Raw genomic sequence first — 25,471 nt, 5'->3', positions numbered from 1 at the left:
TTATACTGTATGGGTAAATGCTGCAACTGCTCAAATATATGTGCAGTCCCTACAGTTTTAATGTCTGGGTATAAGATCATCACCTAACACCTTTAGTAATCAAAATGTTAAGTGTCACTAAATTTCTTTGTCAAAGTGCATCATAATGAACTCCTCAGATCTTTAGATTCTGTCACAGAACGTGTTTCTTTTTCAAGGAAAGTTGTAATAAGGAGTTTGGGGACGAATGCAGTATTTGACATCTTTTAAGATAAATACTAAAATGGGTAGAAACTACTAGAGCTAAAAACTGCACTGAAGCTGAACAAAAATTAAAAACATGGGACCAAGTGAATTGATAAAAATTATAGTTTTGTAACCTGTTGGAAATATTGTTGGTCCTTTAATGTTTGCTTATCCAGATTAAGAAACTTTCTCTTAAGATATCTATGATATACAAAAATGTCATAAAGTATTTGTTTGTCTAGAGCATTTATCTTTTCTCTCTACTTAAACCGTCTGAAATTTAGAAACTCAGTGAGTATTCTTTCTTTCGTGGCCATTACAATTGTTTGCATAAGTTCAATAAGAATCTGTTCATTTAATAGTAGGACACCATTGGAAATACTGGTTATTTTACCAAGGCTTTGACTGGAATGTCCTATCTGAGAGTCATGCATAGACTCAGAGATGACCTGACAGCTTTAAGGAACTAAGGTTGACTTTATGGAACATGGAGCCATAAAGCCTCGTGGAGATGTTGGCTGGATACCTTGCTCACAGAGTTCCCAGCAGCCTCCCCAGGTGAGTAAAGAAGGTCACTTCCTGGCGGGGGCAGGAACTTCAGCACATGTTGGGAGCCTCGGGAAGAGGAGTTTGTCCAATTTAACAGGTATTGCAGGCCTGTCTGACGGAATGTGCTTGGCGTGGCTTCTGGCCCAGAGTGGCTACTAAAAGTTCAACCTGGAGATTCCTTATAAAAGGACCCAGCAAAGTAAACCTTACGAAGTCCTCATGAACAATCTTTATTCTTGCTGAGCTTACGTAAATAATTAGGCCAGGGTTGTTAAGAATGGACTCGTTCCACCAATGCTTTAGTTTCAATTTGGCTATTTCTGTTAATGGAGGGTTTTTAGAGAGAAAAACTGTTTCAGCAATGCACTACTGTAAATGTAATTCTAGTTCTGAGTGTTTTTAAATATTTGTTGTTGGATCTCAGGCTTGTTAGTCTGTGAGGATAATATTTAAAACGGGGGTCATGCCTTTCCAAAAGACTTAAAGGTGGAAGTCACAGATATGCAACTAAACAAAAAGTTCAGCCCCTATTAAAGTTTCAGGTATCTCTCTGGAGTTAAGTGAACCGACTCAGAAAAAACCCTCAACCTGGTGAGGTGATCCAGATCCAGTCAGTCAGCTTGAACTGATCTTCAAAAAGACTCTTGACTCCAGGGATCTCCAGCCCTGCTCCAGCCACACCCCGGAAGCTGGCTGGTCTAGCACGGTAGAAGCCTGAGGAATCATCAGTCCAGTAAAATAAACTGCCCCGTCTCTTTGCCATCGGACTGGCAAATGTGGCCCCAGAAAGCTGGGGAAACAGCAAAAGTTCCTGATAGGATGTTCTGTCAGTATTAATTGCCTCTGATCTGGGCATGGGATTTCAACACTGCAGAAGGTAAGGGGAGCCTATGCCTCTACCACCAGACTCTAATGGGGGGTCCTCAGGTGGCCACTAGATGGCCCACCAATTTGGCTAAGATTAGTAATGTAGAAAAAATCATAAAGGCGTATTGCACTTATACGCCAAAGGATCCTGAAGAAATTGGCTGTCATTCTTGCTTTTGTAAACCAGACAGCGCCAGATATTAGAAACTCTAAAAGAGACCCTTACCAAATTAACCATGGAGACTGGCAGAAATTGGCTAAATTCTCTTTCCCTTTGCCCTTTATAAGGTAAAAAATTCCCCTTACACCAAAGAGGACTATGCTAGGCTTTGGGGGAACAATGTTACTTCTATGCCAATAGCTCAGGAATTGTACAGGATAGTCTAGCTATGGTTCATAACATTTGTCAAAGAGCAGGTAAATGCTACTCTGTTAATGGTTTTAAGAGCATGTGGCCTTAAACCAGAACAATGGTAACATAGCTGACCCAGGATTGGGTCAGTTACAAGACAGAGGGGGGAATGTAAGGATGCAGGTCTAAAACTGACTCCATGAGACAACAGAAGGGCACACATTGCCCAAGGCAGAAGGGACCACCCTTGTAACGCCCAATCAGGAAAGGCCAGCTAAGACCCTTAACATTTCTAAGGGCAGGCCTAAAGATGGAGGCTAAGGCTAGTCACGCCCCACGTAAGAGTCCTGGGCCCACTCTGTGATTGGTCAATACTCTAAATGTTGTGACTGGGTCCTGTCATAAGTAACAAATACTCTAGGCAATGTGAATGGTTAAACCTGCTGTCAATAATATTGTATAATAATGATTGGATCACTGTACCTATGTCACAATGTCCTGTAACTCCCCCTTCCCAAACTCATAAAAGCCCTGCCCCGCCTTTGTTCGGGGCTCCCTCCACGTGGATCCAGTGTGTTGTTGAAGTCTGTGAGCCCGAGTTTAGGCTGGCCATGCCTAAATTTGTAATAAAGCCCTTTGCTTTTGCAAAAAAAAAAAAAAATTGAAGTAACACTACATGGTTTCCAAAACTAGGTCATAAAAATGTCATGCACTTCTGTCTTGCTTTCTTGAAATGCTCACTCTTGGAACCTGGCTACCATGCTATGAGGAAGCCCAAGTAGGCACATGGCTCTCTAAATTTTATGAGACACATCCTAGATATGAGAAAGTAGGTGTGATAGTATGCCAACAAGTATTTTAGCACATACGTATGTGCTAAGGCACCAGGAATTTACTGATGAACAAAACAAAAACAGACTGTTGCTGCCCTGGTAAAGCTTATAGCTTATGGGGAAAAGACAGACTAATAATATATAGTTACTTAAATGACTTACAAGAATACCAAGTCCTACACCACAGAAACAAAAGGATTGTAAGAATATTATGAAAATTGTATGCCAACAAATTGGACAACCTAGAAGAAATGGATAAATACTCTAAACATATTACCTCCCAAAACTGAATCAGGAAGAAACAGAAAATCTGAACAGATGGATCACCAGCAATGAAACTGAACCAGTAATCAAAAAACTCTCAACAAACAAATAAAAATGTCATGCACTTCTGTCTTGCTTTCTTGAAATGCAAGTCCCGGAACGGATGGCTTCACAGGTGAATTCTACCAAACATTTAAAAGAGAGTTAATACCTATTCCTCGCAAATTATTTCCAAAAAATATAAGAAAAAGGAAAACTTCCAAGTTCATCCTATGAGGCCAGCGTTACTCTGTTATCAAAATTAGGTGAAGGCACTACAAAAGAAGACAACCACAGGCCAGTAACTGATGACCAAATCCAACAATATATTAAAAAAATCACTCCCCACAATCAAGTGGGATTTATTCTTGGGATACAGGGCAGTTGAATATTCACAAATCAATCAATGTGATATATATCATCACATCAGTAAGAGAAAGAAAACCATATGATCTTTTCAATGGGGTACCTGGGTGACTTAGTTAAGCATCCAACTTGATTTCAGCTCAGGTCATGATCTTGTGCTTTGTGAGTTCGAGCCCTGTGTTGGACTCTGCTCTGACAGTGCAGAGCCTGCTTGGAATTCTCTCTCTCCCTCTTTCTCTTCCCCTCCTCTGCTCATGCTGTCTCTCTCAAACTTTAAAACAAAGTCATATTTCAATAGATGCAGAAAAAGCATTTGACAAAGTACCACATCTATTCATTATAAAAACTCTCAGTAAAGCAGGTTTAGAGGGAATATACCTCAGCGTAATAAAGGCCATATGAAAACCCCATAGCTAACATCCATGGTCAATGGTGAAAAACTGACAACTTTTCCCCTAATGTCAAGATCAAGGCAAGTGTCCTTTCTCACCACTTCTATTCAACATAGCACTTGGAAACCCTAGCTTCAACAATCAGACCAAAAAAGAAAACAAAAACAAAAACAAAAAAGAATAAAAGGCATCCAAATTCGTAAATAACTAAAACTTTCACTATTTGCAGATAACATGATACCGTATATAGAAAACCCTAAAAACTCCAACAAAAAACTACTACAAGTGATATATGATTTCAGTAAGGTTACAGGATATAACATCAATGTGCAAAATCTGTTTCATTTTGATACACTAATAATGAAGGAGCAGAGAAATTAAGAAAACAATCCCATTTACAACTGCACCAAAAATATTAAAATACCTAAGAATAAAACAACCAAGGAGGTGAAAGACCTGTACTCTCAAAACTATAAAACACTGTTAGGTGGCTCAGTTGGTTAAGGTTAAGCATTTGACTCTTGGTTTTGGTTCAGGTCATGATCTCACAGATTGTGAGTTCACGCCCTGCGTTAGGCTCTATGCTGACAGTGTAGAGAGGCTGCTTCAGGTCCTCTGTCTCCCTCTCTCTGCCCCTTGCCTGCTCATTCTAGTTCTTCCTCTCTCTCAAAGATAAAGAAATATATATTTTTTTAATTTTTAATAAACTTAAAAAAAACACTGATGAAAGAAATTAAAGACAACACAAATGAAAAGATACTCCATGCTCATAGATTAGAGGGACAAACATAGATAAAATTGCCATACTACCCAAAGCAATCTAAAGATTTAATACAATTCCTATCAAAATACCAACAGTAGGGGCACCTGGGTGGCTCAGTCAGTTAAGCCTCCGACTTTGGCTCAGGTTCATGGGTTCGAGCCCTGTGTAGGCTCTGTGCTGACAGCTCATAGCCTGGAGCCTGTTTCTGATTCTGTATCTCCCTCTCTCTTTGCCCCTGCCTGCTCATGCTCTGTCTCTCTCTGTCTCAAAAATAAATAAAACATTAAAAAAAAAATTTTTAAACCCCAACAGTATTATTCCACAGAACTAAAACAAACAACCCTAAAATTTGTATAGAGCCACAAACAACCTGGACTAGCCAAAGCAATCTTGAAAAAGAACAACAGAACAGAGCTGGAGGTATCACAATTCCAGATTTCAAATTACACTACAAAGCTGTAGTAATCAAAACAGCATGGTACTGGCACAAAAATAGACATACACATCATAAGAATAGAAAGCCGAGAAATAAACCCACAATTATACAGTCAATTAATCAACAGAAGAGGCAAGAACATGCAATAGGAAAAAGTCTCTTCAATAAATGGTGCTGGGAAAACTGGAGAGCTACATGCAAAAAAAATGAAAATGAGGGGCACCTGGGTGGTTCAGTTGGTTAAGTGTCTGACTTCAGCTCAGGTCATGATCTCACAGTTTGCGAGTCTGAGCCCTGCATCAGGCTCCATGCTGACAGTGCAGGGCCTGCTTGGGGTTCTTGCTTTCTCCCTCTCTCTGCACTGACCGCCCCCTAACTTGTGCTTTCCCTCTCAAAATAAATAAACTTAAAAAAAAAAAAAAAGAATAATGAAAGTGGACCACTTTATTATACCATACACAAAAATAAACTAAAAGTGGGTTGGATTAAGGACCTAAATGTGAAACCTGAAACCATAAAAATCCTAGAAGAGATCACAGGCAGTAATTTCTCTGATATTAGCAGCTGTAATATTTTTCTAAATGTCTCCTGAGGCAAGGGAAACAAAAGTGAAGCAAAAATAAACTATGGAACTACATCCAAATAAAAAGTCTCTGCATAGCAAAGGAAACTATCAACAAAACTAAAAGACAATCTACCGAAAGGGAGAAGGCATTTGCAAATGATACATCCAGTAAAGGGTTAACATTCAAAATATAGAAAGTACTTATATGACTCAACACCAAAAAAAAAAACCCCTCAAATAATCCAATTAGAAAATGGACAGAAGACATAAACACACATTTCTCCAAAGATCTACAGATGGCCAATAGGCATAAAAAGATGCTCAATATCACTCATCATCACAGAAATGCAAATCAAAACTAATGATATATCACCTTGCACCTGTCAGAATGGCTAAAGTCAAAACCACAAGAAACAACAGGAATTGGCAAGGATGTGGAGAGAAAGAAACCCTGTACAGCTTGGGAATGCAAACTCGTGCAGCCACCATGGAGAACAGTAGGAAGACTCCTCCAAAAATTAAAAACAGAACTACCATGGGGCACCTGGGTGGCTCAGTCAGTTAAGCCTCTGACTCTTGACTTCGGCTCAGGTCATGATCTCGTGGGTTCATGAGCTCGAGCCCCACTAGGGCTCTGCACTGACAATGCAGAACCTGCTTGGGATTCCTTCTCTCTGCCCCTCCCCCTGCTCACTCTCTCTCTCAAAATAAATACACTTTTTTAATAAAAACAAAACTACCAGGGCGCCTGGGTGGCTCTGTTGGTTCAGTCAGCTCATGATCTCCCAGTTCTTAAGTTCAAGCCAGCAACAGGCTCTCTGCTGTCAGCACAGAGCCAGCTTTGGATGCTCACTCCCCTCTTCCTCTGCCCCACCCCGACTTGTGTGCTCTCTTCTTCTCTCAAAAATAAACATTAAAAAAAATGTTTTTTAAAGAAATACACAATGACCCAGTAATCATACTTCTGGGCATTTACCCAAAGAATACAAAAAAACACTAATTCAAAAGGATATATGCACCCCTATGTTTGTTTCGGCATTATTTACAATAGCCAAATTATGGAAGCAGCCCAAGTGTCCATCGATAGATGACTGGAAAAAGAAGATGCAGTGTACATACACACATACACACACTCACACACACGCACATGCACACAATGGAATATTATTCTGCCACAAAAAAGGATGGAATCTTGCCATTTGCAACATGGATGGATCTAGAGAGTATAACGCTAAGCAAAATAAGTCAGAGAAAGACAAATACCATATGATTTCATTCATATGTAGAATTTAAGAAACAAATGAACAAAGGAAAAAAAGACACACCAAAAAAACAAACTCTTAACTATAGAGAACAGATGTTTACCAGAGGGGAGGCGGGTGGGGGTGAAGGGGATGAAGAGTGCACTTATCTTGATGAGCACAGAGTAATAATACATGAGATGCTGAATCACTGAAACTAATTTAACACTGTTAACTACACTAGTATTAAAGTTTTCTAAAAATACAAAGTCCTACAAAGCAGACTTATAGAAACTACACATTATCTGAAAACATTAAGACCTCAATTAGCAAAACATCTGGGAATAAAGCTTTTCACCCGTTGCCCATCTCTGCAGGAGTAGGACATTCTTTCCTCAGGCCAGAGCAATATCATGAGTGACACTGCCGCCCCCAGTTATAACTCACTTACAAGACTTACGGCTGTAGGGAACTATGTTTACCTCAGTGAAAGAAGTGAGCACAGGTCATCTGGAACTGAAGGGACCCAGGGCCGGTCCTTCCGCTGATTCTCCTTACCTCAAAATAGATCCAACCCCTTTGTGTATCTCATACAATGTAAGAAAGCCTATCTAAAAGGCATGAGTTCCTATAGGACCAGACACCTTGGTAAGCCACACCCTAGGTATTAACAATTCTTACCCTGCCAGAATCCCTCAAAGAACCTAACTTCAAGAAATACATTCCCTCCAAACCAAAGCATCTCTAGTCCTTTCGCATTATCACACTCATGGGCCCATGTGGTAGGAGGAGTTACGGACTTCCTACAAGCCTGGAGCCCCTGCCATTCTTGCTATCCCAACAATCCCCTGGGGTGCGTTCCTACAGAGAACAATGCTTCTTTCGGCTGCAAATCACCCCAAAGTGTGGCCCTTTCTTAAAGATAACTCTACCCTCAAAGCAGAGCTGGGATCATAGAATTCACCCTTCTTTTAGAAGACATTCGTGCCTCCATGGCATTTAGGTTCAGTTTAGACCTCATTCTACTTTTATCTCTTCTGATGATTCATGTGCAAGTCTGTCTTAAAGTTCTGCTTTCAAACCAATTTAATTCCACTTTTTTACGATTCATATGGCCTTCAAGTCTAGCATATAATTTGATCCAACTTATTTTTCCATTATGGTCACTGGTCTTGAATTTATGTATGAAATCTCATTATCCTTTATGCTGACAGCTTTGAAAAAATCTGAAAGCACATGTTTTTCTTTTTGCCCTGCTACTTCTTTCATGCTTCTGAGATCCTATACTCCCCTCTTCCCACTTCTCCACGTCCCCCTCCTCCTCAGTCTCTACACAGAAAACCTTTTCCAATCAGTCACTATCACGCCTTATCAAATCATACTGAAAGTGATGCTAGCTAATAAGGACACCCAAAGGAAGACTGAAGGAGTCTGGCCCAGAAAAGCTGCCAAGATTCCCATCATCTCCAACATAAGTGAGTGTGGTTGAATGAGTAATAATAAAGTATTCATTTGAAACTTGCTTCAAGCCCTCCAAACCTGTGAAACAAATAACACGCTATCCTGGTTCAGACATCATAAACTCTTGCCTAGTCCTAGACTATTACAATAGTTTCTTAACTGGTCAGGCCCTCATTCAATACCTGTTTCAATGAGTCCCCCACCCAATATCTAGACTAGTCTTGCAGTACAACTGTGAGCATACCATCTTGCCCAAACTCTGTCAGTCATTTCTCTACCACCTTATAGCATGAAGTACTGACTCTGAGACTGCACACAGCAATGATTCCAGTTTCCCTCTTTCTCCATTACCAAAACCTCTTTGTGTACATTGTACCATAATGCTCACCCACATGCCAGTTCCTAGTAAGGCCTCCACCTCCTTCATTTCTGTGCCTCACAAAGAAGGGCCTTTTTCACACCGAAGTCTGAAATGCTACATATACTTCAGCTTAGCCCCAAGCATTCCTGATTCCAACAACCAGAGGTGACTTCTTCCCCTTACAAACTTGACATTTATTTCTTGGTATTTCATGACTTACCTAACAAAATCCTGGTATCAACATTTGATTCACATACCTTTTTCCTGTCCTCCACAGAACTAGCTTAATGCACATGGTAAGTACTCAATTCAGGGCCGCCTGGGTGGCTCAGTCGGTCAAGCCTCCGACTTTGGCTCAGGTCAGATCTCACGTTCGAGCCCCACGTCAGGCTCTGTGCTGACAGCTAGCTCTGAGCCTGGAGCCTGCTTCCAGTTCTGTGTCTCCTTCTCTCTCTGCCCTTCCCCCTCTCATGCACTGTCTCTCTCTGTATCAGAAAATAAATAAAACATTTAAAAATTTAAAAAAAAATAAGTACTCAATTCAATAAATATTTCAGGAGAAGGCGGATATGTAGGAAGGACATACTTCGGTTATGTTTTATATATGTAACTACTCATTACATTTTCAATATCAACAGAGCTCTCAGAACACATTAAGGCTTTTCGAATACGGTGATCAAAGCCAAGTTGAGCTCTTGTCACCATAACTGATGTCACACATAGGTGCAACACAGACTGGATGAGAAGTACACCCTCAGAAAACTAAAGGTTTTCCTCCCAAAGTAATCTAACAATACAAAATTTATTGCAAGAATCTTCTCTGGAACCACCTGGCATGGATTTTTCATCTAAACCTAATGACAACTTCAACAGAGATAAGAGAAAAAAGCAATTTCTTTTAAGTATCACAACTCCTAAACTGAAGAACTGATATGTCTACATCCATTAGCATTACCAAGTCTCACAAAAAGGGTACTTCTTGCTAATGAGATTTTTCTCATTTAAAGGATGTCACGCATGCCAAATCATTGTAGTATGGTGTTTACATACACATGCCATCGCTTCTGCCCTAATAAGACTATGTATTGAAGGTCTGTTTAAACTTCCTGATTTGAACTATTTCCAGTACATCAATGGCTAAATGTGGCCCTCTCAAAAGCAGAGGTGACGGTCCCATGCAAAAAAGAAGAGCACTGTGCTCACTTAAATTGGAAAGTGGGTGCCTTCTGCTAGGAATTTACCCAAGGGATACAGGAGTATTGATGCATAGAGGCACATGTACCCCAATTTTTATAGCAGCACTTTCAACAATAGCTGAATCATGAAAAGAGCCTAAATGTCCAACTTATGAATGGATCAAGAAGATGTGGTTTACATAAACAATGGAGTACTGCATGGCAATGAGAAAGAATGAAATCTGGCCATTTGTGGCAACGTGGATAGATCTGGAGGGTGTTATGCTAAGTAAGATAAGTCAGGCAGAGAAAGACAAATATTATATGTTTTCACTCATATGTGGACCTGGAGAAACTTAACAGAAGACCATGGGGGAGTTAAGGGGGGGGGAAGTTACAGAGAGGGAGGGAGCCAAACCGTAAGAGACTCTTGAGTGCTGACGACAAGCTGAGGGTAGATAGAGGAGAGGGGCGGGTAAGTGATGGGCACTGAGGAGGGAACTTGTTGGGATGAGCACTGGGTGTTATATGGAAACCAAGTTGACAATAAATTATACTAAAAAAAAAAAAAGAGGAAAGTGAGTGCCTTAAATAAAATGCAATGGAGTAGAAATCCCCACTCTGGAACAAATCCCCAAGTCCCCCTGGAAGGTTTCAACTTTGTGAAAAGAAGTATTACTTTGTGTGTGTGTGTGTGTGTGTGTGTGTGTGTGTGTGTGTGTGCGCACGCGCACGCACACACACAATATATACAGTTGACCCTTAAAGAATGTGAGGGTTAAGGTCACCAAAAGTTGAAAATCCACACACAACTTTTGACTCCCCAAAAACTTAACTATGAATAGCCTACTGTTGACCAAAAGCATGTTGACAACTAACACATACTTTATACATTATATGTATTCTTATGGTAAAGTAAGCTAAAGAAAAGAAAACATTAAAATAACAACATAAAATACACTAACAGGACTGTATTGTACTTACCAAAAAAAAATCCGCAGATAAATGGACCCACGCAGTTCAAACCTGTGTTGCTCAAGGCTCAACCATACATACAATCAATCTACGCTATACCTATTCTCCCAATTTCCTAACACTATTTCAAGACATTGTTTTTCTTTTTTTCCTCTATAATCAGCTACTTATTCAGGTGCCAATTTCTGGCTCCTAAAAGTAAACAGAACTAAAGGGAAAATGCAAAAGACCTTTAAAAAAAAAAAAAGAGAGACACCAAGGGCTGCAGATAACTGGACCAAAGCTATAGTTTAAAAATATTCAAGAGACCTCCCAACTCCTGCCAAGCCACATTTAAGTCCTTTTTTGGGGGGGGTGTTTACTTATTGTTGAGAAAGAGCGGACTGAACTCGAGTGTGAAGGCAGACAGGGAGAGAGACTCCCAAGTCTCACAGACAGTGAGATGATGCCCCAAGCTCAAACCAAGAGTCAGACATTCAACCAACCACCTGAGCCACCCAGGCATCCTATGGGTCCTTCTTGAGCATAACCATGCTTTAAATATATAACCATAGAGATCAATAATCCACCAAAAATAATAATTTAAACTTCTACTATTCTAGATTAGGCCCTTGTTATTTCTTACCTAAATGTCTGCAATATCTTCCAATTTCCTCTAGCCTTTCAGTGTACCATTTACTTTCACATAAGCACAACTGGGCTAATCTTCTTAGAGACCATTATGTCAAATGCCTTCCACGAATTTCCAACAACATGGCACTAGTTTGTTTACCTTCCTAATCTCACCTTCAACTCCCCTACATTTATCCTACAATTTAACCAGACTGAGTTACTCCCTATATAGTAAAAGAATCATATCCAAAGAGAGGGCTGGCCTTTATCCTCAGCTCCTGAGAGGTAATCTCTAAGTCTTTGGAATGTCCTGCCTTATATGAGTGTCTGTTTACATGAGGTCTTGGGCCATACCAGATAGTCTGCTAACAAAGTGACCTATGGTGGGAGCTTTGGACCATGCAGTATCAGCCTGATCTTCATAGGAGCTAGAAACTACGGTCAGCCACATTAGTAATCAACCATGTCTACGCAATCTACGCAACCCAAACCCCAATAAAAACTCTGGATCCCAAGACTCAGTAAGCTTCCATTGGCAATACTGTCACACATTGCTAGAAGCAGCTGGGCTGTCCAATATGCTACCAGCAGAGGACACTTGCAAGTTTCCCACTTTGAATTCTCCTAGACTCTGCGCTATGTGCATGAAATTCCCCTAGAATCTTCCTTGGCTAATTAAAAAAAAAAAAATCCTTTAATGTCTATTTATTTTTGAGAGAGACACAGACAAAGCATGAGCAGGGGAGGGGCAGAGAGAGGGAGACAGAGAATCTGAAGCAGCTCCAGGCTGTGAGCTGTCAGCACAGAGCTCGACCCAGGGCAGGAACTCACGAACTACAAGATCATAAGCCAAAATCAGATGCTTAATCAACTGAACCACCCAGGCACCCCTGCCTTAGCTGATTTCAATCTGTATCTCTTCACTGTAATAAACTGTAACTATGAGTTTAACAGCTTTCAGTGAGTTCTGTGAATAATTCCAGCAAGTTATCAAACTTCGGAGTGGTCTTGGGGTTCCTTGAACTTGCAGTTGGTGTGAGAAGTGAGGGTGGTCTTGGGGACTCCCTAAGTTTCACTCCTTATTTCACAAACATCTCCTGCCTCTGTGCCACTACTCATATTGTTCCTAGATGTCCACTCTGCTTTCATTGCTTTCCAACAAGATCCAACCCTCACTTAAGGTCTGTCTCAACTGCCATCTCTTCCACAAAGCCTTTCTTCTTAACAGCTCTATAATATATATATAACCTTTTCAACAGAGATATAATTCATATACCATAAAATTCACCTGTTTAAGTGTACAGTTAAGTTTTTTTAATAGAGTTGTAGAAACGTCACCACAATCTAATTTTAGAACACTTTTCATTGTCCCAAAAAGTGTTGTGCCCACTAACAGTCATTCCCCATCCCCACTCCACTTGCCCCAGGAGACACGGACTCACTTTTGTCTCTAGAGATTTGTCTATTCTGGACCTTTCAAACCTCCTACAACATCTGGTCTTTTGTGACTGGCTTCTTCCACTGAGCATGTTTGGAGGTTCATCCAGGTTGTAACATGTATATGTACTTTAGTCCCTTTTTATTGCCCAATAATACTCCACTGTTTGGATATACTCTTTTATGTATCCATTCATCATTGTCGGGCAGTTGGGCTATTTCTTTCCTTTAGGCATTATGAGAAATGTTGCTACAAACATTCAAACATTCACTCATTAGTGCACAAGTTTTTGTGTGAAAACGTCTTTTCGTACGCTGGGTATGCACCTAAAAGCAGAAGCGCTAGGTCACAGGGTAACCGTGTTGGACATGTGGAGGGCCTGCCGAACCGCTCAGCACCCGCCTACACGGTGTTATACGTACACCAGCAATGAACGAGGGTTCCAGCGTCCCCACAGGCCTGCCAACAACTTCGTATTGTCTTCTTGATTATAGTCATTCTAGTGGGTGTAAAGTGGTCTCTCCTCGTGGTTTTGATTTGCATTTCCCTAGTGACTAATGTTATCGACTTTCTTTCCAAGTGTGTATCTGAACAGACCAAGAACAAGAGATTAAATTGGTAAATAAAACTTCCCTAAAACAAAAGTCCACTGTGTGCCACTTGAATTGGCTGAGAATCTTCAAAACGAGCAAGTCTGGGCTCCTCTTTGTTTAAAGGCTTCCTTTAGGTCCTATCTCTCCTCTGACACTTTACTATCACCAGCAAGAAGAAACTAAGTAGCACCTTCCATGCTGCCTAGATAAATCTCCTGAGCTGCATCACATCACCCAATTCCTTAGGTACATTCTCCACCTTCCACCTCCAACAGTAGCTGTAATAAACCTCGCGTCACTATGTAACAAGCATCTCCTTTCCACTAATTTCCAGTAAGATTTTCACTTTCCTCTAAACCCTCACCCACAGCCTCCTCAAAAGCTATCCTAGTTCTAGAAACAGTTTAAGAGCTCTTTACGCTTTCACTAAAACTCTCTTCAAAGTCCCAGCTGCCACCCGCTGCCCCATTCCAAATCACCCCCCTCCCATTTTAGGTTTTTATGAGGCAGCACTCCACAGCCAGAACCAAAATCTATATGAGCTTTCTACTGCTGAATTAACACATTGCCACAAAACTTAGCAGCTTAAAATAGCATTATCACACCTTCTGTGCATCAGGAATTTGAGAGCAGCCTATCTGGGTGGTTCTGGCAGACAGTCTCATTAGGTTGCGTTTAAGATATCAACCAAGACAGCAATATACACTTTCAGGGCGGCTCAGTCACACAATCGCTGGCGCACGGAGTGAGGTTCCTCTACAGAGATGCCTGCGCGTCCGCACAACTTCCCCTAAAGAGACAAGGAGGCTGAGCGGCCATGCGGTTTATGACCTAACCTCAGAATTCTGACATTAACACTTCCCTCACATTCAAGTCACTAAGCACAGGCCACATTTGGGGGGCTGCTTAATCTCCACCTTTTGAAGGGAGGGGTGTTAAAGAACTTGTGGACATCTTTTTAAACCACCACTCCTTCACCCATAATAAATTATAATCTCGCCTTTCTCTAAATGCTTAGAATTTCCTTATGCCTCTAAGGCACTTACGGTCTGTCTGACAGTTACGTGTGTACCCATCATATCCCATGCTGCCGGGACTGGAACCATCTCATCCACCTTTTTATCATCTGAGGACGCCTTACACGGGATGAAAAAACACACTGGACCAAGAATCAGAAGTCCTGGAATTAAGCCTTAAAGCTGCACTTATTCCGATGTGAACTTGATCAAATCTCTGTCTTAACTTCAATTTCTTCATCTGCAAAATGGAGATAATCACACCTCCCTCACAAAGCTTACTAAGCCAAACACACATGTAAAAAAAGTTTTACAAAACATAAAGCTCACACTGACACACACGTGTTAAGTTATACTTACAGACCCCTGTCAGTATTACGGCACCGACCCAGAAGTATTGCTACAGTGGATTTCAGTATCATTACTAAGCCTCTCAGTTCCAGGGAAATACTTTTCTGGTTTTTTTCTTTTTTAAATTGTATCAGCAATATTGGGGAGGGCTGTATTTGTTTGTTTGGGTTTTTGTTGTTTGTTTGTTTTTGGTTAAACACACTTTAACTGCCATTTTACAAGAGGGCTCAAGGCCATCTTTGCTCTAAATAGCTCAAAGTCCTCTCATCTTCTCATCAGAGTGAGAAAGACAGAATCAGCAACTATAATTGTACCTAAAAGGTTTTGTCTAAAAGCTCAGATGGATTAGTTCATTAACTCATTCAATCAGTCTTTACTGAGTACCTACTGTGTGCCATTTCTTGGAGGTCTGCCTAAGGGAACTTTCATTCTAGTAGAAGAAGATAATAAATGAACTAACGATGTAGTAGTGTAGTATATTTGACGGTAAAAGGGCTACAGAGAAAAATAAAACAAGACTAAGGTGTTAGGGAGTATGGGGAGTAGGGGATATGTGAAAGGCACTTTTAGGGTGGTTAAGAAGTGGACTCAACGTTAAGTTGACATCCGAACAAATCAGAGAGTGGAGCCATGTGGCATTGTAATCCCTACGCATTTCAAGCGAGGTGTTTAAAAGTCCCTGCAGAGATTGCTGGGCTGGAAGGCCAGCAGGACTAGAGCAGAGCGAGGCAGAGAAAAGAAGAGGAGAGCAAAATGTGTGAGAGGGAGCCTGCTTGGGATTCTCTCTCTGCCCCTCTCCCCGCTCACACTGTCTTTCTCTCTCTCTCTCTCTCTCTCTGAGAATAAAAAATAAACTAAAAAACATAAAAAATATTTAAAATGTGTGAGCGCGCATAGATGGGTGAATTGTCCCTTGCAAGCCTCAGAGATTCTGGGGTTTTACCAAAGATAGGAAACCACTAGATGGTTAAAATTAACCGTGAGCAAAGGGTCACTCTCATTCGGACTCGGGCAGCAGTGGTGTAAAGAGGAGGAAATTATGAGATTATAAACACAGTTGAAGGCAGAACCCAGAGGACTTGTCGCTGGACTGAGTGTTAGTAAAGTTGGCACAGCGTTGCTCAGCGTCCCACCAAGGCTGGCCCAGGAACCACTGATGCCTCAGCCAGGCTTTCTGGCTTCACTTCCTGTCTCCGAGTTACACCCACTTCTTCTCCGCTGCATGTATTTCAAGGGTAAGAAACCTTCTGCATTACAGGTGAAGAAGAAACAGAAATTATCTTTGAGTTACAATGACATTTTAAATACAGGACACCTGGGCCCCTGGGTGGCTCAGCCAGTTAAGTGTCCGGCTTCGGCTCAGGTAATGATCTCATGGTTCATGGGTTCAAGCCCCGCGTCGGGCTCTGTGCTGACAGCTAGCTCAGAGCCTGGAGCCTGCTTCAGATCTCATGTCTCCCTCTCTCTCTGACCCTCCCCTGCTCGTGCTCTGTCTCTCAAAAAAAAATTTTTTTTAATACAGTACACCTAAGAGACAGTAAATATACAAAACACACACTGAATCTTACCTCTTTATTGTGTAGAAAAACCTCTTAGAAATATTCCTCAATATTTTAATATAGAGGTAGCAAAGTTAAAATACAAAATCTAAAAATCACATAGATTAAGATGGCCTTTTCAAAATCTCATACTAAAACCCATGTCTCACATGGAAAGCTCTCCATGTATTTAATGAAAGGTGAATAGCAGAACAATGTTTGAAATAATCTCATTTGTGGGAAAATATATTTATTTATACACACAGAAAATGTCTCAAAGGATACCAAATTGTTAACGTAGCTACCACTAGTGAAGTCTTTTTTTATTCTTTTGTTTTGTGTGTGTATTGTGGTGTTTTTTTTTTTTTTTACTGAACACAATTCTATACTATCTGATTTTTTTTTAACTGAAATGAAAACAAATACAGTATCCTCCATACCAAGGCCTAGGGAATGAGGCCAGGCCTGCCATGCCTATGGAACCAAGAGAGAAGCAAACTCACTCCAAATATAGGCACCTACCTTCTGGCAAGACTACAAAGCCCCCCACTAGTCTCTCCCTACCCCAAGACAGCAGAGAGTTAGGTTTCAGGATCAAGTAGGAAGGGGCATGTTTTCTAAAACACTGGCCACTAGCAACTGCCTATTAATGCTTGATGTGAAATCTCATGTGTGTGCCCATTTGGTAGATGCTCTAGGAAAAGGCAGGTTCCTACATCCTGTGAAAGGGAATCTTTAATACTTTGCTCTGGGCTACAAGTCTTAAATAAAAGAGGAAAAGGAACTAGTCAGAGAACCAAAGTTTTTAACAAAATTTAATAAAAAATTTTAGGGACGCCTGGGTGGCTCCTTCAGTTGAGCGTCTAACTCTTTATTTCAACTCAGGTCATGATCTCACAGGCATAAGATGGAGCCCCGTGTCGAGTTCCTCGCTGGGCTGGGCACAAAGCCCACTTAAGAGTCTCTCCCTCCCCCCCCCTCCCCCACCCCTGCTCAAGCACGTGTTTTCTAAAAAAAAAAAAAAAAAAATGTTTAACACACATCTCTCTCCACACACAATCACCAAGAAAAGGCCATATGAGCACATGGCGGGCAGCAGCTCACGGTCCACCAGCTGGCACCTTGATCTCGGGCTTCCAGCCTCCAGCACTGTGAGAAAATGAATTGTTGTTTAAGCCACTCAGTCTATAGTGTTTTGTTATGGTGGCCTGAGTAGACGAAGGCAAACTACCGCATACAATGGCTACTACTCCGTATCATGGAATACTATACAGTCTTTACAAAGAATACAGCAGCTCTTCGTGAATGCGTAAGAAATGGTACATAAGATGCAAGAGTGAGGAAAAGCAAGTTGCAGATCAATGTAGAATATGCTATTTATAAGAAAGAATAGATATTTGCTTGTACATATACAGAGTATCTCTGGAGGATATACAAGAAAGCTGTCGCCTCTGAGATGGGCCACGGATGGTGAAAAGTATTAAGGAGATGCTTCACTGGATATCCCACACATTTTAAATTATATACCAGATCAATTGTATTACCGATCCCAATTTTTTTTTAATATTTGTGTGTGTGTGTGTGTGTGTGTGTGTGTGTGGAGAGGGAGAGAGGGAGAGGGAGAGGGAGAGAGGGAGAGAGAGAGAGAGAGAGAGAGAGAGAGAGAGAGCGAGCGCGAGCGAGCGGGTAGGCACACGCAAGCAGAGGAGGGGAAGAGAGGGAAACAGTATCTGAAGCAGGCTCTGTGCTGACAGCAGAGAGCCCGATGCAGGGCTCAAACTCACAAACCATGAGATCTGACACTTAACCGACTGAGCCACCCAGGTGCCACCACCTCTTTCCTGCCCCCCAAAAATTTTTCAAGTAAAAAAGGGAACAGGTGGTTTATTTGTTATTTCTCAAAAAAATGACTTTAGCAGGGATACATAGGTGACTTAATCAGTTAAGCATCGGACTTTGGCTCAGGTCATGGCTCAGGTCATGATCTCAAGGTTCGTGGGTTTGAGCCCCACATTGGGCTCTGTGCTGACAGCCTAGAACCTGGAGCCTGCTTGGGATTCTGTGTCTCCCTCTCATTCTTTGCCCCTCCCCCACTGATACTCCGTTTGTCTGTCTCTCTCTCTCTCTCTCAAATAAACATTAAAAACAATTTTTTTTAATGACTTTAGGGGCACCTGAGTGGCTCAGTCAGTTAAGCATCCAACTCTTGATTTCTGCTGAGGCCATGATCTCATAGTTAGAAGATGGAGCCTCACTTCAGGCTCTGAGCTATCAGTGTAGAGCCTGCTTGGGATTTTCTCTCTCCCTTTCTCTCTGCCCCTTCCCTGCTTGTACTCTCTCTCTTAACATAACTATTTTTTAAAAATGACTTTAGAGGCACCCGGGTGGCTCAGTCGGTTCAGCATCTGACTTCAGCTCAGGTTGTGTTCTCTCAGTTCGTGGGTTCGAGCCCTGCGTGGGACTCTGCCCTGACAGCTCGGAAGCCTGGAGCCTGCTTCGGATTCTGTGTCTCCCTCTTTTGCCCCTTCCCCACTTGTTTGAATTCTCTCTCAAAAATAAATAAATAAGAATAAAAAATGACTTTAGTTGTAAGACATTTAACCGTCCTCAATTATTTTGTTCAGGAGATTGTAGCCACTGCAGCAGAACAAAATTTGCCAGCCTAAAATGTGTCTCTTTGGCATATGTATTATTTTAGACTGATTACCTTAAATTTTTTTTTATTTTATTTTTTTGAGAGAGAGAGAAATAGAGTGTGAGTTGGGGAGGGGCAGAGAGAGGGAGACACAGAATCCAAAGCAGGCTCCAGGCTCTGAGCAGTCAGCACAAAGCCCAATGTGGGGCTCGAACCCATGAACCATGAGATCACGACCTGAGCCGAAGTCAGACGCTCAAAAGACTGAGCCAACCAGGTCCCTAGGCTGATTACTTTTTTTTTAATGCTTATTTTTGTGCGAGAGAGAGCGTGAGTGGGAGAGGGGCAGAGAGAGAGCGACAGACAGACAGACAGACAGAATCAGAAGCAGGGTCCAGGCTCTGAGCTGTAGGCTCTGAGCTGTAAGCGCAGAGCCCTGCATAGGGCCCAAACCCACAAAGTGAGATCATAACCTGAGGCGAAGTCAGACACCCAACAGAATGAGCCGCCCAGGCACCCCTGCACGTACATTTCTACACACTAACAAGGAGCTATCTGGAAAAAAAATTAAGAAAACAGCTGCATTCATTTACAGTTGCATCAAAAAGAAAAAAATACCTAGAAATAAATTTAACCAAAGATGTGGGGAATAAGCTGAGGAATTCCCTGAGCCTGCATGATGGGTTAACAAGGCAAAAAGAAGTAAAGCCATAGGATGCTCACAGCCAAATTTGGGTAAACAAGATTAGGTACCTAAGTATAGAGAGGGTGGGGCCAAGGCCCCAGTACAAAAGGATACCAGGTAAATAATATTAGGTATTCAGGGCGGATGCGCAACCCTCCAACTTAGTACCATAACAGAAGGCTGCTATCATAGGAAGGAACAACCAAATTCTGTAAACACGTAAATAGGGCTATAGACCACTGCTTCTGGGATGAAGCTGCCCAGGAAGGAGCTGATTAGCAAAAGAAAGGTGCCTTGTCAGCCCGGAGGTGCATGCTCTGTCTTATCCCCTAGGCTAGCTAAGATAAACAGACACGGTTTTGCCTCCGGTCTGCTGCCAACAACCATCTGCACCGGGATTTTGTTTTATATTGACCTAAACCCCTCACACGTATATCTTCAAAACCCCCTTTCCCTCATGCCTGTGAGTTAATGGTCACGGGTTCATTGTCTCTTTGTGCACGCACATCACATTTGTAAGCCTTCTGATCTTAAGAAATATGGAGAAAGGACCCTTATTCGGGGCTCTCGTCTTCTCCCAGATAATAGCCATCTCCTGCATGTTAATCCCGTGTTCGCTCTCTTGCTAGACAAGAGAGAACTTCAGACCCAGAGTCTACAACACAAAGAGGTAAAAGACCTGTACTCTGAAGACTAGTGTCGCACATGAACTTAGCCTCAGTCCTTCCATCTTGACCCAGAGTTTACCTTCTAGGCCTGCACTGTGGGGGGTCTATATGACCATCCCCAGGTACAAGAAAAAACAGACAAACAAGTAAAAAGACAAGGGTTAATGGTCCCTGCTAAGGATTATTACAACACAGCTGGCATACTCTGCCCTTGAGGTAATAACTATTTCTTCCAAACCCCCCTACGACCCTAAACCTTGCCTTCAGAATGACAAATGTTTTCCTGCATACCAGCATAAGGGCCCTCTCCTTATCTCTTCGTAGCCCCCGTGCAGTAACCGGATCAATTCTGCTTCTGCACCTCCTGCTTGCTTGCTCATTATAAAAAGCCCTAAGTTCTTGGACTCAGGGCCGCCCATTCAGAGTTCTGTGTTAACTCTGTGTTGTCCCTGCCGGTAATAAAGACTCCTTTAATTTGGCTTCAGTGGTCTCAGTTGGTCTTTGTGTCTCTCGGCATAAAAGTAGGACATGGATGAAAGAAATTGAAGATGATAAAAGTGGAAAAATGTATCATGCTCATGGACTGGAAGAATAAATATTGTTAAAATATCCATACTATCCAAAGCAATCTACAAATTTAATACAACCCATCAAAATACCATTTTCCGGGGCTCCTGGGTGCTCCTCAGTCTCAACCGACTGAGCCACCCAGGCGCCCCTAGACCACTATCTTAACACCATATATAAAAACAAATTCAGAATGTATTAAAGACTTTAATGTTAAGACCTGAAGGCATAAGGGGCGCCTGGGTGGCTCAGTCGGTTGGGCCTCCGGCTTCAGCTCAGGTCAGATCTCACGTCCGTGGGTTCGAGCCCCACGTCGGGCTCTGTGCTGACAGCCGGCTCGGAGCCTGGAGCCTGCTTCCAGTTCTGTGTCTCCTTCTCTCTCTGCCCCTCCCCGTCTCATGCTTTGTCTCTCTCTCGGTATCAAAAATAAATAAAACATTAAAAAAAAAAAAAAAAGACCTGAAGGCATAAAACTGCTAGAATAAAAGATAGGCAATAAGCTCTTTGCAGCAGTCTTTCTATCAGGCTCCTCAGGCAAGGACAACAAAAGCTAAAATAAAATGGGATTACATTAAATTAAACTACTTTTGCAGAGGAAACCATCAACAAAACAAAAAGGTGACTCACTGAATGGGAGAAGATATTTGCAAATCACACATTTGGTAAGAGGTTCACATTCAAAATAAAGAACTTATACAACTCAGTATCAAAAAAGATTTAAAAATGGCAGAGGATTTGAAAAGATAATTTTCCAAAGAAGACATACAGATGGCCAACAGACACATGAAAAAGGTGCTCAACATCACTAACCATCAGAGAAATGCAAATCGAAGCCCCAATGAGATACTACTTCTCAGCGGTTAGAATGGCTAGTATCAAAAAAATAAAAAATAACAAATGTTGAAGAGGATGTAGAGAAAAGGAAGCCCTTATACACTGTTGCCTGGGAACACAAATAGGTGCAGCTACTATGGAAAAAATATGGAGGTTCCTCAAAAAATTAAAAATTGAGTGCCTGGGTGGCTTAATCAGTTAAGCAACCTCTGCTCAAGTCATGATTCTCACAGTTTGTGGGTTGGAGCCCCACATTTTCACTCTCAGCACAGAGCCCCCATCGAATCCTCTGTCCCACTCTCTCTGCCCCTCCACTGCTGGCGCTCACGCTCTCTCTCTTAAAAAAAAACATTTTTAAAAGGGGGCACCTGGGTGGCTCAGTCGGTTGAGCATCCAACTTCACCTCAGGTCATGATCTCATGGTTCGTGGGTTGGAGCCCCGCATCAAGTTCTGTGCTGACAGCTCAGAGCCTGGAGCCTGCTTCCCATTCTGTGTCTCCCCCTCTCTCTGCCCTTCCCCTGCTGGTGCTCTCTCTCTGTCTCAAAATTAAGTAAACTATAAAATTTTTTTTAACTTTAAAAAATAATTTAAAAGTAAACATTTTTAAAAAACGGAAATAGAATTACCATAGGCTTCAGTAATTCCATTTCTGGGTATGTACCTGAAGAAAATGAAAACACCAACTGGAAGAGGTATATGCACCCCTCTATGCACTGCAGTATTCTTTACAATAGCCAAGATATGGCCACAACCCAAGTATCCATCAATCAAACAAATGGGTAAAGAAGATGTGGTAGCTGCTAGGGATTTACCCAAAGGATACAGAAATGCTGATGCATAGGAGCACATGTACCCCAATGTTCAGAGTGGCACTTTCTACAATAGCCAAATCATGGAAAGAGCCTAAATGTCCATCACCTGATGAATGGATCAAGAAGATGTGGTATATATATATACAATGGAGTATTACATGGCAATGAGAAAGAATGAAATATGGCCATTTGTAGGAAAGTGGATGGACCTTGAGGGTGTCATGCTAAGTGAAATAAATCAGGCAGAGAAGGACAGATACCATGTTTGCACTCATAGGTCTAACAGGAGAAACCTAACAGAGGTCCATAGGGAGGGAAAGGGGAAAAGAGAGTTGGGGAGAGTGAGGGACAAAAATCACGAGAGACTATTGAATACTGAAAAGGAACTGAGGGCTGAAGGGGGAGGGCGAGAGGGGAAAGGGGTAATGGTCATAGAGGAGGGCACTTGTGGGGAGGAGCACTGAGTGTTATATGGAAACCAATTTGACAATAAACTATTATTTAAAAAAATAAATAAAATTTTACATTATGTTACAAATCTCCAAAAAATAATAATAAAAGAAGATGTGGTAGTATCTATGATGAAATATTACTAAGCCACAAAGAATGAAACCCTGGGGCAACCGGATGGCTCAGTCTGATCACAGCTCAGGTCATGATCTCACAGTTCCGCACTACGGTTTGTGCCTTCCAGCCCCATATCTGACTCTGCGCTGACAGCACAGAGCCTGCTTGAGATTCTCTACCCACTCTCTTGGCCCCTCTCCCGCTCCCGGGCTCTCTCAAAATAATTAACTCTTAAGGAAAAAAAAAAAAAAAAGAACGGAATTCTGCTACAGAGCATGGATGGACCTAAAGGGTATTATGCTAAGTGAAATAAGTCAGAAAAAGACAAATGGGTTCTACTTCACTCCTACGTGGACTCTAAACAACAAAAACCCGAAACAGACACACAGGTGTAAGAAACAAACTGAGTAAGTTACCAGAGGGGGGAGGGGCTGGGGAGCCGGCGACTCAGGTGACGGGGATTGAAATAGCTGAAGAGGATTAAGTCACAAACATCCAGTTATAAAATAAGTCATGGGAGGTAACGTACAGGGAAGGGAATATAGTTAATAATACTATAGTCACTTTGCATGGTGACCATAGCAACCAGACTTCTCCTGGGGATCACTTCTTAATGCATAAAAATATTGAATCACTATGAGGTACCCCTGAAACTAACAGGATACTGAATGTCAGGCATAGTTCAATCAAAAAAAAAAAAAAAAACACAACTCTCCTCAGATGTGCACCCTCTCCCCACACCTTCAAGCCCTGCGGTCCTTACATCCACAGCCTGCCGGCCTTCCGCCCCCATTTCCTCTCCACTCTTCCCCAACCCGCTTTTTCACCCTTCTTTAGGCTCCAATCCCTCTCGCCACGGAATTCCCAAAGCCGGTCCTTTCTTGGCCCCCTGACCTTACCTCCGTCACCTCCCCTCTCACGCCTCCAGGTCCCTAGCCCCTCCCCCAACACCCTCTCGCGCCCCCACGACCCACCTGCACTTTTCGCCTCTTAAGCGCTGCCGCGTCCAGCCACACGCCGCAGGCCCCCTCCTCTGGGCCTCTCCGCCTCATGGCCGCCGCGGAGACCTAGGCCACCGGACGCCCGGCTCCCGCTGCTGCTCCCGCGGCCTCAGGGAACAGCTATAACCGCCCGCCGCCGCGGGCGTTCGGATCTCGCGCCAAAGCAAGTGGGCTGAGCCACGCAGTGGCCGCCGGCGCAGGGACCGCCCCCAGCCCCGCCCCGTGCCCCGCCCTTTCCGTAACTCGGGCCAGAGGATCTAACCATGAGTTTCTTCACGTCTCTGGATGGAGCGCCTTTCCCATTACCAAGGCCTTCACGTCATTTGTGATCCATCTTCTAACTCGAGTCGCTTTCCCGCGACTATGCTGTGTCAACCTGTTCGCGATATTCCATAAGGAACGTGCATTTCTTTTTGCTAAAGTAGTTGCACTTAAAAACGGGTTTTTTTGATGTTTATTTTTGACAGAGTGAGTGAGCGGGGGAGGGGCAAAGAGAGAAGGGAAATGCAGAATATGAAGCAGGCTGCAGGTTCTGAGCTGTCCACATAGAGCCTGATGGTGGGCTCGAATTTTCCAACTGTGAGATCATGACCTGGGCCCAAGTCCCACTGCTCTTAGTGGACTGAGCCATCCAGGAGTGCCTGGTTGCACTTTCTTGCTATAAATATAACTACCCTGGGCTCTGGGTTTTTGAGTCTCAGAGCCCCAAAAGGTGGGTTGGAGCCAGGGCTCACATCCGTCTGCCAACTCCAAAGCCTTTGGCCCCGACACTGTAAGGATGCAGGTCTGATTCAGATATCCCCTCTGACCTTGAAGGCCAGCTAACACCATTAACATTTCTGGGGCGGGCCTAAAGATGGAGGTTAAGACTAGTCACGCCCTTCATGAGGGTTCTGGGTCCACTCTGTGATTGTTTAAAGTTACTGTCAATGATGTGATGCTATAACGATTGGACCCCTGTACCCGGTGTCACAATTTCCTGTAACTCCCCCTTCCCAAACTCATAAAAGGCCCTGCCCCGCCCGTTCAGGGCTCGTGCCACATGGATCCAGTGTGTTGTTGAAGTCTGTGAGCCCGAGTTTAGGCTGGCCGGGCCTAAATTCGTAATAAAGCCCTTTGCTTTTGCATGCATGATTCGGTCTCCCAGGTAATCTCTGGTTTTTGGGGCGATATTAAAATCTGGGTACAACATATCCACCATATATGTGTGTGTGTGTATTAAGAGAATGATATTTCTTATTCATTTGGGGTTTTTTTTATCAGTACTTTCTTAAAAATTTTTTTAATGT

General features: G+C 42.5%; 1 protein-coding gene across 4 annotated transcripts in view; it reads right to left on the bottom strand.

The window, feature by feature from the left end:
• Positions 1–24,332, bottom strand: part of AUNIP (aurora kinase A and ninein interacting protein) — a 32,191-nt gene extending 7,859 nt beyond the window's left edge. For 2 of the 4 annotated variants that reach the window (XM_029950069.1, XM_029950072.1), the window contains exon 1: positions 24,156–24,332. In XM_029950069.1, the coding sequence (XP_029805929.1) occupies positions 24,156–24,233 (78 nt within the window). In that variant the 5' untranslated portion in view covers positions 24,234–24,332. Of the gene's footprint in view, positions 1–14,112; positions 14,203–24,155 lie in introns of those variants that run through there. The other 2 variants (XM_029950071.1, XM_029950070.1) reach the window with 2 other exon arrangements.
• Between the last annotated feature and the right edge of the window lie 1,139 nt (positions 24,333–25,471).

The sequence above is a fragment of the Suricata suricatta genome, chromosome 8, assembly GCF_006229205.1.
Source record: "Suricata suricatta isolate VVHF042 chromosome 8, meerkat_22Aug2017_6uvM2_HiC, whole genome shotgun sequence".
Taxonomy (NCBI): domain Eukaryota; kingdom Metazoa; phylum Chordata; class Mammalia; order Carnivora; family Herpestidae; genus Suricata; species Suricata suricatta.
This window is presented reverse-complemented; position numbering and strand designations above follow the sequence as displayed.